The sequence below is a fragment of the Oryza glaberrima genome, chromosome 6 (assembly GCF_000147395.1).
Source record: "Oryza glaberrima chromosome 6, OglaRS2, whole genome shotgun sequence".
Taxonomy (NCBI): domain Eukaryota; kingdom Viridiplantae; phylum Streptophyta; class Magnoliopsida; order Poales; family Poaceae; genus Oryza; species Oryza glaberrima.
This window is the reverse complement of record NC_068331.1, coordinates 20,718,310-20,731,178: the sequence shown is the minus strand read 5'-3', so window position 1 is coordinate 20,731,178 and position 12,869 is coordinate 20,718,310. Positions and strand designations below refer to the sequence as shown.

The 12,869-nt window shown below is 37.3% G+C and overlaps 1 protein-coding gene across 1 annotated transcript; it reads left to right on the top strand.

The window, feature by feature from the left end:
* The first annotated feature begins 452 nt into the window (after window positions 1-452).
* On the top strand, window positions 453-4,867 carry LOC127778062 (deSI-like protein At4g17486). Its single transcript, XM_052304706.1, has 4 exons — window positions 453-793; window positions 2,399-2,686; window positions 4,258-4,341; window positions 4,458-4,867. Exons 1-4 carry the CDS (start codon window positions 637-639, stop codon window positions 4,571-4,573), a joined length of 645 nt encoding a protein of 214 aa, XP_052160666.1. The 5' UTR covers window positions 453-636; the 3' UTR covers window positions 4,574-4,867.
* Window positions 4,868-12,869: the final 8,002 nt, after the last annotated feature.

Below are 12,869 nucleotides of genomic sequence, written 5' to 3'. Positions count from 1 at the left end.
GTGGGGCCCACGTGGGTTCCACGAGTCAGCTGCCACATAGGATAAAACCAGAGTCAAAACCGTCGAGGGACCTAATTTGTATGGTTTTGTAAATTGAGGGATACATGATATCTGGTTTAGGATGATTTTGTAACTCCATGACAAGTTGAGGGACCTTCAGTGTACTTTTTCCTATATTTTACTTCCCTGACCCAGCCGGCCCATCGTGCCGAGACAGAGGCACAGATACGGCCCAAAGGTCAGGCCCAGGGCCCAGGGCCCAGGGCCTTTCGGCCGACAAGAGCACTACCACCGATCCGACGTGTCCGCCCCTATCACCGACCACGCGCGTACACACTACAGTATGCCGCTCCACACTGCAACCTGGTCCCGCACGGCCCTGGACCCCACCGCTCAGTCACCTTCCTACCTCATGCCCGCGACCCAAAAAAAAAAAACCCATTTCTTCCCGAACCCGAACCCGCACCCGCCTCTCTCGCACGCTGCCTCCTCCTCGTCGTCGTCGTCCTCCTCCTCGCTGCTCCGCAAGTCCGCATCGCCTCCCCCCTCGATCCCATCTCGGATCGCCGCCGCCGCAGCAGCAGCCGGGTGGGGCTGCGCTTGGCGGGAGGGAGGGGAGGGTATAGGATAGGGGAGATGGGCGGGGCGGTCTCCGGCGGCGGCGCGGGGGCGGCGGGGGCGGGGGCGGAGGGGGAAGGGGCGTACACGGTGGTGCTGAATGTGTACGACCTCACGCCGCTCAACAACTACCTCCACTGGTGCGGCCTCGGGATCTTCCACTCTGCCGTCGAGGGTGAGCCTCTGCCTGATCCTGACCCAGACCAAGCTCCAACCGTAAATCTCCCCCCAGTTTATTTTTATTATTTTACCATTTCGCATGATTTGTGATGGGATTCCAGCTTTAGTTTATGATGTAAAGGTGAGTTCCTTTTAGCGTTAAGGGTATCTACTACTAGATCTTGGTTTGTTTTCTAGGCGGTTTGCTACGCGAATCTGATAGTGGCGGGATGATTTGGCCGAGCTGACAGATTTATCACGCTAGTAGGTTAGATGCCGTGCTGGAAACATGGTGGAACGGGATTCATAAAAAAATATTTGGGGGTGAAAGGCAACAAACAGTTTGAATTGCGGAACGCATACCGGTAATTTTGTTCATCATTTCTGATTTGTGTACCAGTTATGTGAGCCCAGCTGCAAAGTAAAGCCATTGGTTTAACATTGGGACCAAGCATTGCTATGGTTGCTTTTGAAGATGGCATCAAATATCTTTCCGGTTTTCTTTCTGACGAGGCTTTTCTTAATTCATTTGGGAAAGATTAGATTCCTTATCAGTGTGTTTTCACTTTCCTTTAGAACTGGTTTTGTTTCTGGTACTGATCAAATTATACGATTTATATGACACATTTGAAAAGTATCTGTGGGGGTTGTATAGTGGAACAAAACATTTACTTAAACTTTTGTTTTAACGGGCTCTACTGGGTTTTCAAAACATATGTTTGTAATTTGTGAATTATTATGATAAATCAAATCGAAATGAGTACTTTTAGAGAAATGGAATTGAGTTGGATGTGTTGCACATTGATATACTTGATAAACAATGTTACAGTATTACCTTCTCTTGATACAATGACATGTGCGTTCTGATTCGAAATGTAAGGTTCTCCCAGAAAGAGCTTTAGCAATTTAGTTTTTGGATTGTTTCGTGCTATTGAATTTCTCTCGCAACTATGGGACACTAAAGAACTAGTAGAAGAAAAGTATCACATTGGGTGTGTATGTATTTATTGTTGGTACAGCCGCACACGTTACCTTTGCCATTGTGAAGCCGTTGCACTAGAATCCTGTCCTGTGATGTATATCTCATATTCGTCTCATAGTGTATTAGTGTTTATGTTTTGGTTGGTTCAAGTATTAGAAGGCTCTATAGGATATACATGTTGTTTTAGCAAGGTTAGATGTTCTCATATTCGTCTCATAGTGTATTCGTGTTTATGTTTTGGTTGCAAGTATTAGAAGGCTCTATAGGATATACATGCTGTTTTAGCAAGGTTAGATGTTCAACTTCCTGTCAATTTTCTTTCTGTAGGAATCTTTTACACAAAATGAGTACTATGTGTCTGTGACTTGGCTTCTCTTCCTTATTCATCGTGTTCAAAACTAGAAGTGTAGATTTAGTAGTATTATTACTGTGATGTTTGATCAACTTTCCACCCCAATGTGTGTTCTGTACACTTTAGCTAATTGTTTTCATGCTTCTATGATGATGATGTAAACTTCTCTTAGTGTTTTAATGTATTGTGTGGACTTAAAAACAATTTAATTCTCTATGTGAATGATGGTTTTCCATGTCCTGCATTTTTTAATGATTTATCTCCTTGACTAATTCTATGTTGAACAGTCCATGGATCGGAGTACAGTTTTGGAGCTCATGATCACCCAACGAGTGGGGTTTTTGAGGTGGAACCAAAGTGCTGCCCAGGGTTCATGTACAGATGTTCAGTTTTCATAGGCCGTACGAGTTTGAATCCCTTAGAATTTCGAGATTTCATTCAGAGAATGGCTTCAGAATACCATGGAGATACTTATCACCTCATTTCTAAAAACTGTAACCACTTTACGGATGATCTCAGTACCAGATTGACAGGAAAACCGATTCCTGGCTGGGTTAACCGACTTGCGAAGCTAGGTAATAAAACTTGTGCTCCTTTTACATCATTATATTTTGATTTTTCTAATACTTTATTACTAAGCAGTACATCACACTGGCACTTTGGCATATTACCTTGTCAAAAAAGATAAGATTGCAACAAACTATGTCCATTATGTGGGACAGTTTTTCAAAGCAAGATGAAACAAATATTCGACTTGTAGTATCTGGAGTTTTGAACTTCCAGCCTATTTTCCTGACTAGTCAGGATTCTGGACAAGTTATAATAAAAGGTAGCGAACATTAAGGCTTGGGGGAAAGGTCATAGAGTGGTGGAGTATGCAGTATTGTTTTACACAATTCAGAAATCTGGATCCAAATCCTTAGGATTTTTTTAATTAAATATGTCCCGAAAAGTTATAAAGCAATCCCCTCTCCCACACACCTTTGTTCAGACATGGGCGAAAACAATATCAATTGAGAATGAGATGTTGATTTATGTCCAGGGAGTATCATCTGCTGACATGAACAAGAAGGGAAATGTCTGATCAGACTACAGAGTATTGAGTATTCACAGAAATGATGATGAGATCATAGATGATAAAATCATAGAGATAGTAATATGTGGCAATATAAATGAGGATTACTGAATGATCCAAATTAGGAGTATGTTGGATCTCCTCATAGGTGTCAACTAAAATGTTAATGACATAATTTAATATTAATAATTTTATATCAAACTTGATATACATGAGTACATGGAAGTTTAATAAAGTTAATTATTTCTCTGTTAGTTGTTTAATATATTGGGCCCATCATTTTGAAATCTGTCATAGAATTAGAAAATGCCATCTACCGTTCTCCACCAGATGGAGAAAATAGCTAGCTTCTGCTGGAAATAAGCTCTGTATCAGCAGGTCAGGTTCCAACAAACAACATAGATCTTTCAAAAATAGGAAGTCTGTTTGGATGAGGAGGATTAGATTGCAGTTTAGCTTCTCATTGTCTGCTTGTTAGCTTATCAGCCACAGCCAAAGTTTGAAATTTTGAAACATAAATTTAGTAGCTTTTTAATCGTAGTCTATTTTCCAGTATTATCCTTTAAATCGCAAACAACACAAATATACAAGTTGAGAGAGTGTTACCCATAAATTAGTTTCGGTTGTTTTGTTCATTTTTCTACGGCTTGTTAGACATAGCTCAAACAATCGGAGCATCATGACATATGTTTCTATATTGGAATTATGTGAGAGTAATATGGTGTTTCAGTTTAAATATATCAATCAATAAATTTTAAGTAGTCCGATAAGTTGGCAGGGCAGAATTTGTTCCAACTGTTTCTTGCCCCTGTATTGCATGTGAGCCTGAGAGAGAAATTGATCCAAGATGCACGTTACTGTGTTTGCCTTGAGTTGTCCACTCTTGACCCAACTTCAAGCCATTTACTCAGAAAGAAACTCATATATCAACATCCAATTATTCAAAAGCTGCTAAAATGCCAAAATATGTACATTTCCTGCTCCCAATTATGTTCTGAATTGTTCTGTTGCAAAGATGACAATTCATAGTCACCCTTTCTTTAGCATGTATGATAATCCAAATTATTTCAGGTGCCTTTTGCAACTGCCTTCTGCCAGAAAGCATGCGGTTGGAGTCAACTGGGACAAAGCACCTCGCGGACTGTCATTTCTCAGGTAGATACTGTTGTTTGTCCTGTCATAAGCTCACTAGCTGCTACGTTAGCTGATCATGCTATTTCAATCTCATGTTTGTGTGCGGTTTGTGGTAATGTTGCATTTTTTTCCTTTAGATGATTCCCACACATCCAGCAATGAGCATTTTGAAGATGAAGATCTTGAAGACAAGCACCTGCTTTCACAATCTTCTGTTTCTGAAGATGCAATTGTAAAGGAAGTTCACAGGTGACAAACTGCTGAGGCTATACAGAATAATTTGGTGTGTAGTTTGTCATTCATTTTGTACATTGTAATTCTGTATTCCAAAATTTAGTGCGCTCTTTGTATTCTAAGTTGATATTCATATTATTGTGGCCGGTTTATTGTCATGATTGATTTTGTTCATTCCATTTGTACAAACACTGTAATACCCTACCTACTGAGGCGCCTTATAGGTAGTCTGGAAGTCACTCTGCATGTGTACTCTTAAGTCTTAAATTCGTTTCTTGTAAAAATGTGAGTTCAAAGAGCGAGTTGATCCCGATGACTGCGACGTATTGTCAGTGAACTGTGCATAGAATTTGTTCATGTCCATTGATTTTTATGGTTGCTGTTTTGAATTAATTAATTAAGTCGACTATTGACCCATTGTAATAGAAATTTTCCAGTTGCACCTGAAAATGATACAAAGGAGCAGTAACAGGGGTAGTTGGCCTACCATATCCATGGCTGTTTGTTTTGGATATACTCTCATAATTTATCCATTGTGAATGATGACAGTAATAGCAGATTAGCAAGTCATCCTTTAAACTCTTAGTTGCAAAGTTGGGTAACTTTGATCAGATCTATGGGTTGAAAGACGCAGTGATTCAGTGTCTACCAGTTTCTGGTCGGTTTCGTTTATCGTTAAGAATGTTAACCCTTCATTTCAAGTTAATGTTCTGATCGTTCTGAATCTAGGAAGGCTCCAACATCAACCCTGAAGATTGTACTACCAAACTTTTACCTTTTACCTGGTCAATTCAGTTTAACCTCTCAGCTGAACAGAGTATAAGATCTAGAAGTAGTTGAGAGTTGCTCCATGTGGTGGCCAAATTGCTAACTGAATGGTCTCAGGAGGGTTGCATCTGCTCACCTATAACAAGCAGATTGCTCTGCACTTAATATATGTCAACTCTGTCAGACCCATATAACTAAATACTACATCGTTTCAGGTTATAAGACTTTCTAGCATTGCTCATATTCATATAGACTAGAAAGTCTTACAACCTGAAACGGAGATAGTACATGATATGCATGTCAGACTGTCAAATACTCAAATGCATTATCTGGACATTTCGGATGTAATAACGACGTTTGCCCATTTACTTAATTTTATGTATGCTTTTCATGTGTGAAACAATTTGGAGAAATACTCACCAGGGCATCCAAAATCGTTTCAGTTTAGCTGAAACATCAGATAAGGCAAGTTGTTGCCCAGTACTAGGAACTTATGGGCAGACAGGTTTTAGTGGATCCACGTTTTGCATGGATATGTTATGTTCCAACAATGTTCAGGTTCGATTGCCTTTTTTCATTGCTAGGGTTCAAAAGCAAAATCATCATGCTTTCAAAAGGAAGACTTCAACTATTTTCATACTTACTGGAAAGAAATAGATAAAATGCCTGCAAATCAAATTGCGGTAGATGAACTCAGCACACAGTAAGATGTTTTTTTTTTTCTGTTCGTCCTGTTTGTTCGATTTTTCTTTTGTGATGTATTTATTCTTTAGAACTTTGGCAGGGAGCCTTGCTTTGGTGCTCGTCTATGTGTCGTGTTTTATTATTTCTATGAGATGAAACATTTTTTTTTTTGCTTTCTAGTTCTAGAAAAAAGGTTATATATCATTGCAAACATGCTGTAAAACTTACCCACTTACAATTTAAATATATACTTTATATATGGTCAATGCAAACGATTAATTAATTGTCAAATTTCACATTAATTTACACAAATAATGGGAGATGCACCGGTCAGCAAACCATTCAATGTATGAAAAAAAAATGGTGGCAGAATAGTTTGAAGTACCTGTTCTCCCAAAATATAAGAGATTGATATGTGATATAATTCTTTGTTGGGGGCATTTCATCGCTCTTCAATTAGGTTCACATTGCTGTTCATCCATAACTAATTCTCATGCTCAAGTGGTGCCTTACTGCCGTTTGAAAATGAGCTTGTCGAAGATGGGGTACTACAACAAAAACCTCATGTTCATTGTAGAGGTGATTTTCATTAGGAGCTTTATAGTCTACACTCTACAAAGAACCTTGAAGAATAATCTAAATCTAGATGGTTTTTGGGCACTCTAATTCACCTAAGGCATCCACAATGTATGAAAAAGGTGATCAACAGAGCATACGGTCTACCTCAACACTGTGAAAGTGGTTCATATGTCAGTCCTTATAATGAGCTACCTATGTACCCCTCCATTCCAAAAAAAAAAAAGACCAATCCTACCTACGAACCAAGACACATGTATCCAGGAATTCGTTTTTTTGGAACGGAGTAGTATCTAAGAACTAGCTTTAAGGAAAAAATAACAATAATTTCTCTCTCTTCTCCCCCCTCCTCCCTTGCAAAGCTACTAATTGAGTGGGACCAGTGGGACTCAGGTTATATATATTGGGGTAACTACATCATCTAATGGTAAGGCCCAACTTATGACCTAAGGGTATACATTAAAGATGACCTTAATGTGTATATGTATTTTTCTTGGGATAGTCTTACCAATTTGGAAGCATCTACAGGAGGGAGGTTAATTTGTTTTTAAGTAGCTAAACAACTAGTACAAATAATGTTAGATTTATACAAATAATTAGTGGAACGAAGTTGAGGTTATTAGCACATTTAAGATAAGTTAAACTTCCATGATTGCTCTAGAATTCAATGATTGACTATAGCAAAGGCATACATTTTTCAGTACGATTTGTGGTAGTAGCACAATTTATGCTGCTATAATAATGTCTCTAGCTACTATGTAGGAAGTAAAAACAATACCTCTAAAAATGCTGTAAAAATGTATATACATATATATAATCGGGTCACTTTGATTTGGTGCATACTTACTATTGTGTTATACACTTTCTTTTCTTATGAGAGGTGATGTTTGTAAAGCTTTTGTGCATTTTTCAAAAAGGTTAATATACCCCATGATGGACATGCATGCTTGTAAAACTATTTTAAATGCCCCTGCCCTCCAATGAGTCAAAGATATGTTTTTAAATGCATTGGCACCACTAATAGGTGTCCCAATGAGAAAGAGAGATATAACACACATTTATACAATAAATGGAGAGATGCACTAGTTGTGAAAACATTCAATGAATGTCACAATTAATTAATGTTTGAGAAATAATTTAGTGAGAAGGTACCTACAGCATACCCTCCATTCCAAAAAGAGTCTAAAAAGAATCAACTGGATTCATCTCCGGAAGTTGATCTTTTCTATGATGGAGGGAGTATATATTATCACGAAATATTGCGTATTGATCTTGGATTTAAAAGTCGTATTCCAACCATATTGTAAACATGGTCCTCCCAATTCCAAAACTCTGGTGCTGATTCCCCCTATTAATCATTTCTGGTGTGTGGGACATTTCCCACACCTTTTTCATTGCTACATCTCAATCGCTGTTCGTCCTTCTCCTTCTTCAGTGGTGCCTTACCTCCACTTTCAAATGAGCTCACCGTTAATTGAGGATATCTCTACTCTACCATCTCTATTTCTCGATCGATGGAATAACATCTTAGGTATATATGGTCTAACCGCCTTCACATGACCCAACCAGGATGATTAATTAGTTTTTGAGTTCTAAATTTCAATGTCTTTTGTAGATGATCTATCAAAGTAATTTGTTTGGTGATACAGAGCATCGATTTGAGGTGACCATATAGCATAACAATCCAAATCATTATTTTGTCAAGAAACAAAATCAAAACATAATTCTTGTAGGTATATTTTGATTTTTGAGGGCCTAGTTTCAATTCTTTGGTAACTTATATGCACTAAATTCCCAATGCGCAGCTTTATTTGCCTTTTGTACATTTTGCTTTCTTCTTTCCTAGCTTATCCCTAGAACACGCCACGAGAAGTCGAATAATTGTTCGACATGGCTATTTCTTTGCCTGCTGCTATATGTGAATTAATGCATGACCATCCCACATATTCCTTTAAATATAGAAAAAAAATTATTACTCCATATTGGTATTATTAGATATAAATCATTTTTTTACTAAAGTTAGGACCATCATAATTTTTAGTAATTAATATTTATACTGTTCTATACAATGCTACTTGTAAATATAACAAAGAAAATTTACATCCACATGCCAAATATGGTTTAGAAAACCATTTGGTGACCCTATTTTTGGTTTTCTTTATGGCCCTAATAAGAAATATCCAAAATTGAGTTATCTCGTTTTGATTATTTTACCATGCTTTTAAGAATAATTATGTATGATTTAAAATAAAAATAGCTCATGCACCACCCCATGGTCCATGACGTTTAGAGGTGAGTCGGGACATGGTTCGTTGTGTGAAGAGGCAGCCGCCTCTTGCACTCTCTATTGTGCTTGTGCTTGAGCCTGCGCAATGCTTGTGACTAATGTTGCTCCCCATGTGTGTCACAGAGTCCACTGGTTGGAGCACATGTTTAGTATTTACAACTTAATAGAAAGGAAACCTTGGTATTTCATATAGACATATTTCCTTTCAAAAATTTTAATTTTTTTAAGAGAATGTGACACAACAATAAAATATAAAATATTATGGATTCATATTGTACTGAAGTGTACTGGTGAAACTTTTATAATTTGTAGAAAAGTAAACTAAAACTGGTATATCTTTTAATGATATAAAATTGATCTCCATATTTCTTGTAGTTATGTGCTGATAGTAGATAGAAGAAATAAAAAGTTCTTTTTAGAGGCTTGTCGTTTACTATATATGTAAACTTTATTTCAATCCCTAGAATAACACTAAACTTTGTTTCACGTTCATTGATGAGCCTAGGAGGCCGCCTGGAGTCAACAGTGGTGGATCTGCCATTGTGCGCTACTAGTGGAATCGTTGCATATCTTTGAATTAAATTAATACATCAAAATTGATGCTAATTTTTGTCGTTGCTTGTAGTATACAAGTAAAAGAGAATGAGGAACCAGAACATATGACGATCTTTTTGCTTCTTCTATTCATCAGAGTAATACTAGTATGAAGTGCCCAAATAATGCACGAGTTTTTAAATTATGTTTTCTACGCTTTTCAATACACATCATCAAACTTTACCATGATTGGGCAAATGTAATTTTATTTCTTGGTTTTAAAACTACTAAAATTTAACGGAACTACTATATAGCACGGAGTGTTTAGCGCAAGTAGCGCTTCTCACAGCGGCCCACCCATCCTGCTCGCTTTCCCTCCTAATGTAAAATATTTACTCTTCCCCTTACCCACCCGAGCATTGGTTCTATTGCTAGTCTCTCCATCCATCCCTGTCCTTACTCACTCTATCTCAAAATAATACATAGAAAATATCTTGCAAATCCGGAACTGGGGAAGGGGACATGACGGGTCCCTCTCCTCCCGATGTAAGAAAATTACCCTCATTCCTTATTTCGTAAAAAGAATTATCTGGTAACTTTGGAAAGGGCATTTACCTTTCATCTTTCTAGTGTAAAAAGTTCATCTTGTAACTTTTGGAAGGGGTGAGAGTAATTTCTTTACATTGAGACGGAGTAAAGGGAAGGTGAGTCCAAGGATATATGGAGGGGTGTTTCCAACCAACTAGTGGGGGAGAGAACAGGAGCAAAGAGGATGAAGGGGAGGATAGGAAGCAATCAATGTTAGCATAAAGGTGAGAATATTTTTTTTTTACATAAGGAGAGAGTTGGACAGGACAAAGAACAGGGAGGGGAGAAGGACAGTTGGGCGTCTGTGAGGCACGCTAGTTGTTAAGTAGTGCGTATTACGCTGTTTAGTGCTACCGAGTTCAATACCTTTTTCTATTTTTCTTTTTGGACAATATACTAGTAAGAATGCGTGAATAGTGCATGGGTTTTTAAATTATGTTTCCAACGCTTTTCAATACTTATATTATTCTATTTTACTAAAATTTTGATAAATGTAATTTTTTTCTTGTTTTCAAAACTCCAGTACGAAATTGGGTTGTTTTTTAGGAGTTAAGCTTTGCATATGTCAATTGATAATAAATAACCAGAACTAAGTAAGGAGTTACAGTAGTAGTTACTACGTTGTGTGGCGGTTTTATAATATGTGACGCGTAAATAATAGATACAACGGCTGAATTTTTCAATGCAATTTTTGTGTCTTTTTTAAATTCTAGAGTCGAGTAAATAAAAACCTGAGTATGTGGAAAATTAAAGCAGAAAATTTCGGTTGAAACACTACGCTAGTTCTACAATATGTGTTGAACACACATCCTAAAAATAGCAAACATTTTTTTTAGGAGTTAAGCTTTGCATATGCCAATTGATAATGAATAACCAAAACTAAATAAGAGGTTAGTAGTTACTCCGTTGTGTGGCGGTTTTATAATATGTGGTGCGTAAATAATAGATACAACGGCTGATTTTTTCGATGCAATTTTTGTGTTTTTTTTTTGGAAACACTACGCTAGTTCTACAATTTGTGTTGAACACACATCCTAAAAATAGCAAACAAAATACAACACATATTTCAACAGTACTAGAGTATCAACTGGATTAATTTTGCCTTTACTAGAGAGTCAACAAGCGAGAGAGAGAGACCGAGCAGTATGCAGCAGCATGGTTTGCAATTCCGGTTCAAAATATCCGATCATCCCTGGGCACACAACTATTTTTTTTCCAAACAAATGTCCTTTTCTTTTCAATTTTTGTTAGTTTAGTATAACATCTATTCAAACTAAATTTGCTCAAATTATCCATTTTACCCAAAATAGTAAAAAATTCAAACCCAGGAGCAGCAGCTAGCATAGGTGTAGACATGTCTGTGTGTCCCTTTCTCTCTCAAGGGATAGGTGGAGCTAAGCTAGCTAGATAGATAGAGAGAGAGAGGGGGGGGGGGGAAGGCTAGATTGGATTTGGTGAACCTTTTCTCGTAGCAACGCACGGGTACTTTGCTAGTTATAGATATAAATACTTTTTTTACTAAATTTAGGACCATTATATTTTTTTATTAATTATAATATTTATAGTGTTCTATACAATATTACTTGTAAATATAACCAAGCAAATTTACATCCACATGCCAATTAGCTAGGGTTTAGAAAACCATTTGGTCAACTATTTTTGGTGATCTCTATGGTCCTAATAAGAAAAAAAATATCAAAAAGTGAGTTATCTCGTTTTGATTATTTTACCATGCTTTTAAAAACAATTATGTTTGATTTCAAATAAAAATGGCTCATGCACCACCCCATGGTCCATCGCGCTTAGAGGTGAGTCGGGACAGGGTTCGTTGTGTGTAAGCACTGCCTTGCCTCTTGCATTTGCTTGTGCTTGAGCCTGCGCAATGCTTGTGACTAATGTTGCTCCCCATGTGTGTCACGGAGTATACAGGTTGGGCACGTGTTTAGTACTTATGACTTAATAGAAGGGAAACCTTGGTATTTCATATAGACATATTTCCTTTGAAAAATAAAAAAAATTGTTAAGAGAATGTGACACAACAGTAAAATACAAAATATTGTGGATTCAATTGTATTGAAGTGTACTGGTGAAACTTTTATAATTTGTATAAAAGTAAACTAAAGTTGGTATATATTTCAATGATATTAAATTGATTTCCATATTTCTTCTAGTTATGTGTTGATAGTAGATAGTAGAAATAAAAAGTTTTTTTTAGAGATTTTCGTTTACTATGTAAACTTTATTTTTAATCCCTAAAATAACACTAAACTTTGTTGCACGTTCATTGATGAGCCTAGGAGGCCGCCTGGAGTTGACAGTCGTGGATCCGCCACTGTGCGCTACTAGTGGAATCATTGCATATATTTGATTTAAATTAGTACATCAAAATTGATGCTATTTTTTTTGTCATTGATTATAGTGTACAAGTAAAAGAGAATGAGGAACCGGAACATTGCTTCTTCTATTCATTAGAGTAATACTAATATGAAGTGCCCAAATAGTGCACGACTTTTTAAATTATGTTTTCTACGCTTTTCAATACACATCTTCAAATTTTACCATGATTGGGCAAATATAATTTTTTTCGTGGTTTTAAAACTATTAAAATTTAACAGAACTACTATATAGCACCGAGTGTTTAGCGCAAGTAGTGCTCCTCACAGCGCCCACCCATCCTGCTCACCTTCCCTCCTAATGTAAAATATTTACTCTTCCCTTTACCCACCCGAACATTGGTTCTATTGCTAGGCTCTCCATCCGTCCCCTCTCCTTACCCACTCTATCTCCTAATGTAAAATAATACAGAAAATATCTTGCATTCTAGAACTGGGGAAGGGAACATGCCGGATCCCTCTCCTCCCGATGTAAGAAAATTACC

Coding starts and splice junctions, on each gene's coding strand:
- LOC127778062 (XM_052304706.1), top strand. CDS start 637: ATGGGCGGGGCGGTCTCCGGCGGCGGCGCGGGGGCGGCGGGGGCGGGG. Junction 2,687..4,257: donor TAACCGACTTGCGAAGCTAG/GTAATAAAACTT, acceptor AAATTATTTCAG/GTGCCTTTTGCAACTGCCTT. Junction 4,342..4,457: donor CGCGGACTGTCATTTCTCAG/GTAGATACTGTT, acceptor TTTTTCCTTTAG/ATGATTCCCACACATCCAGC.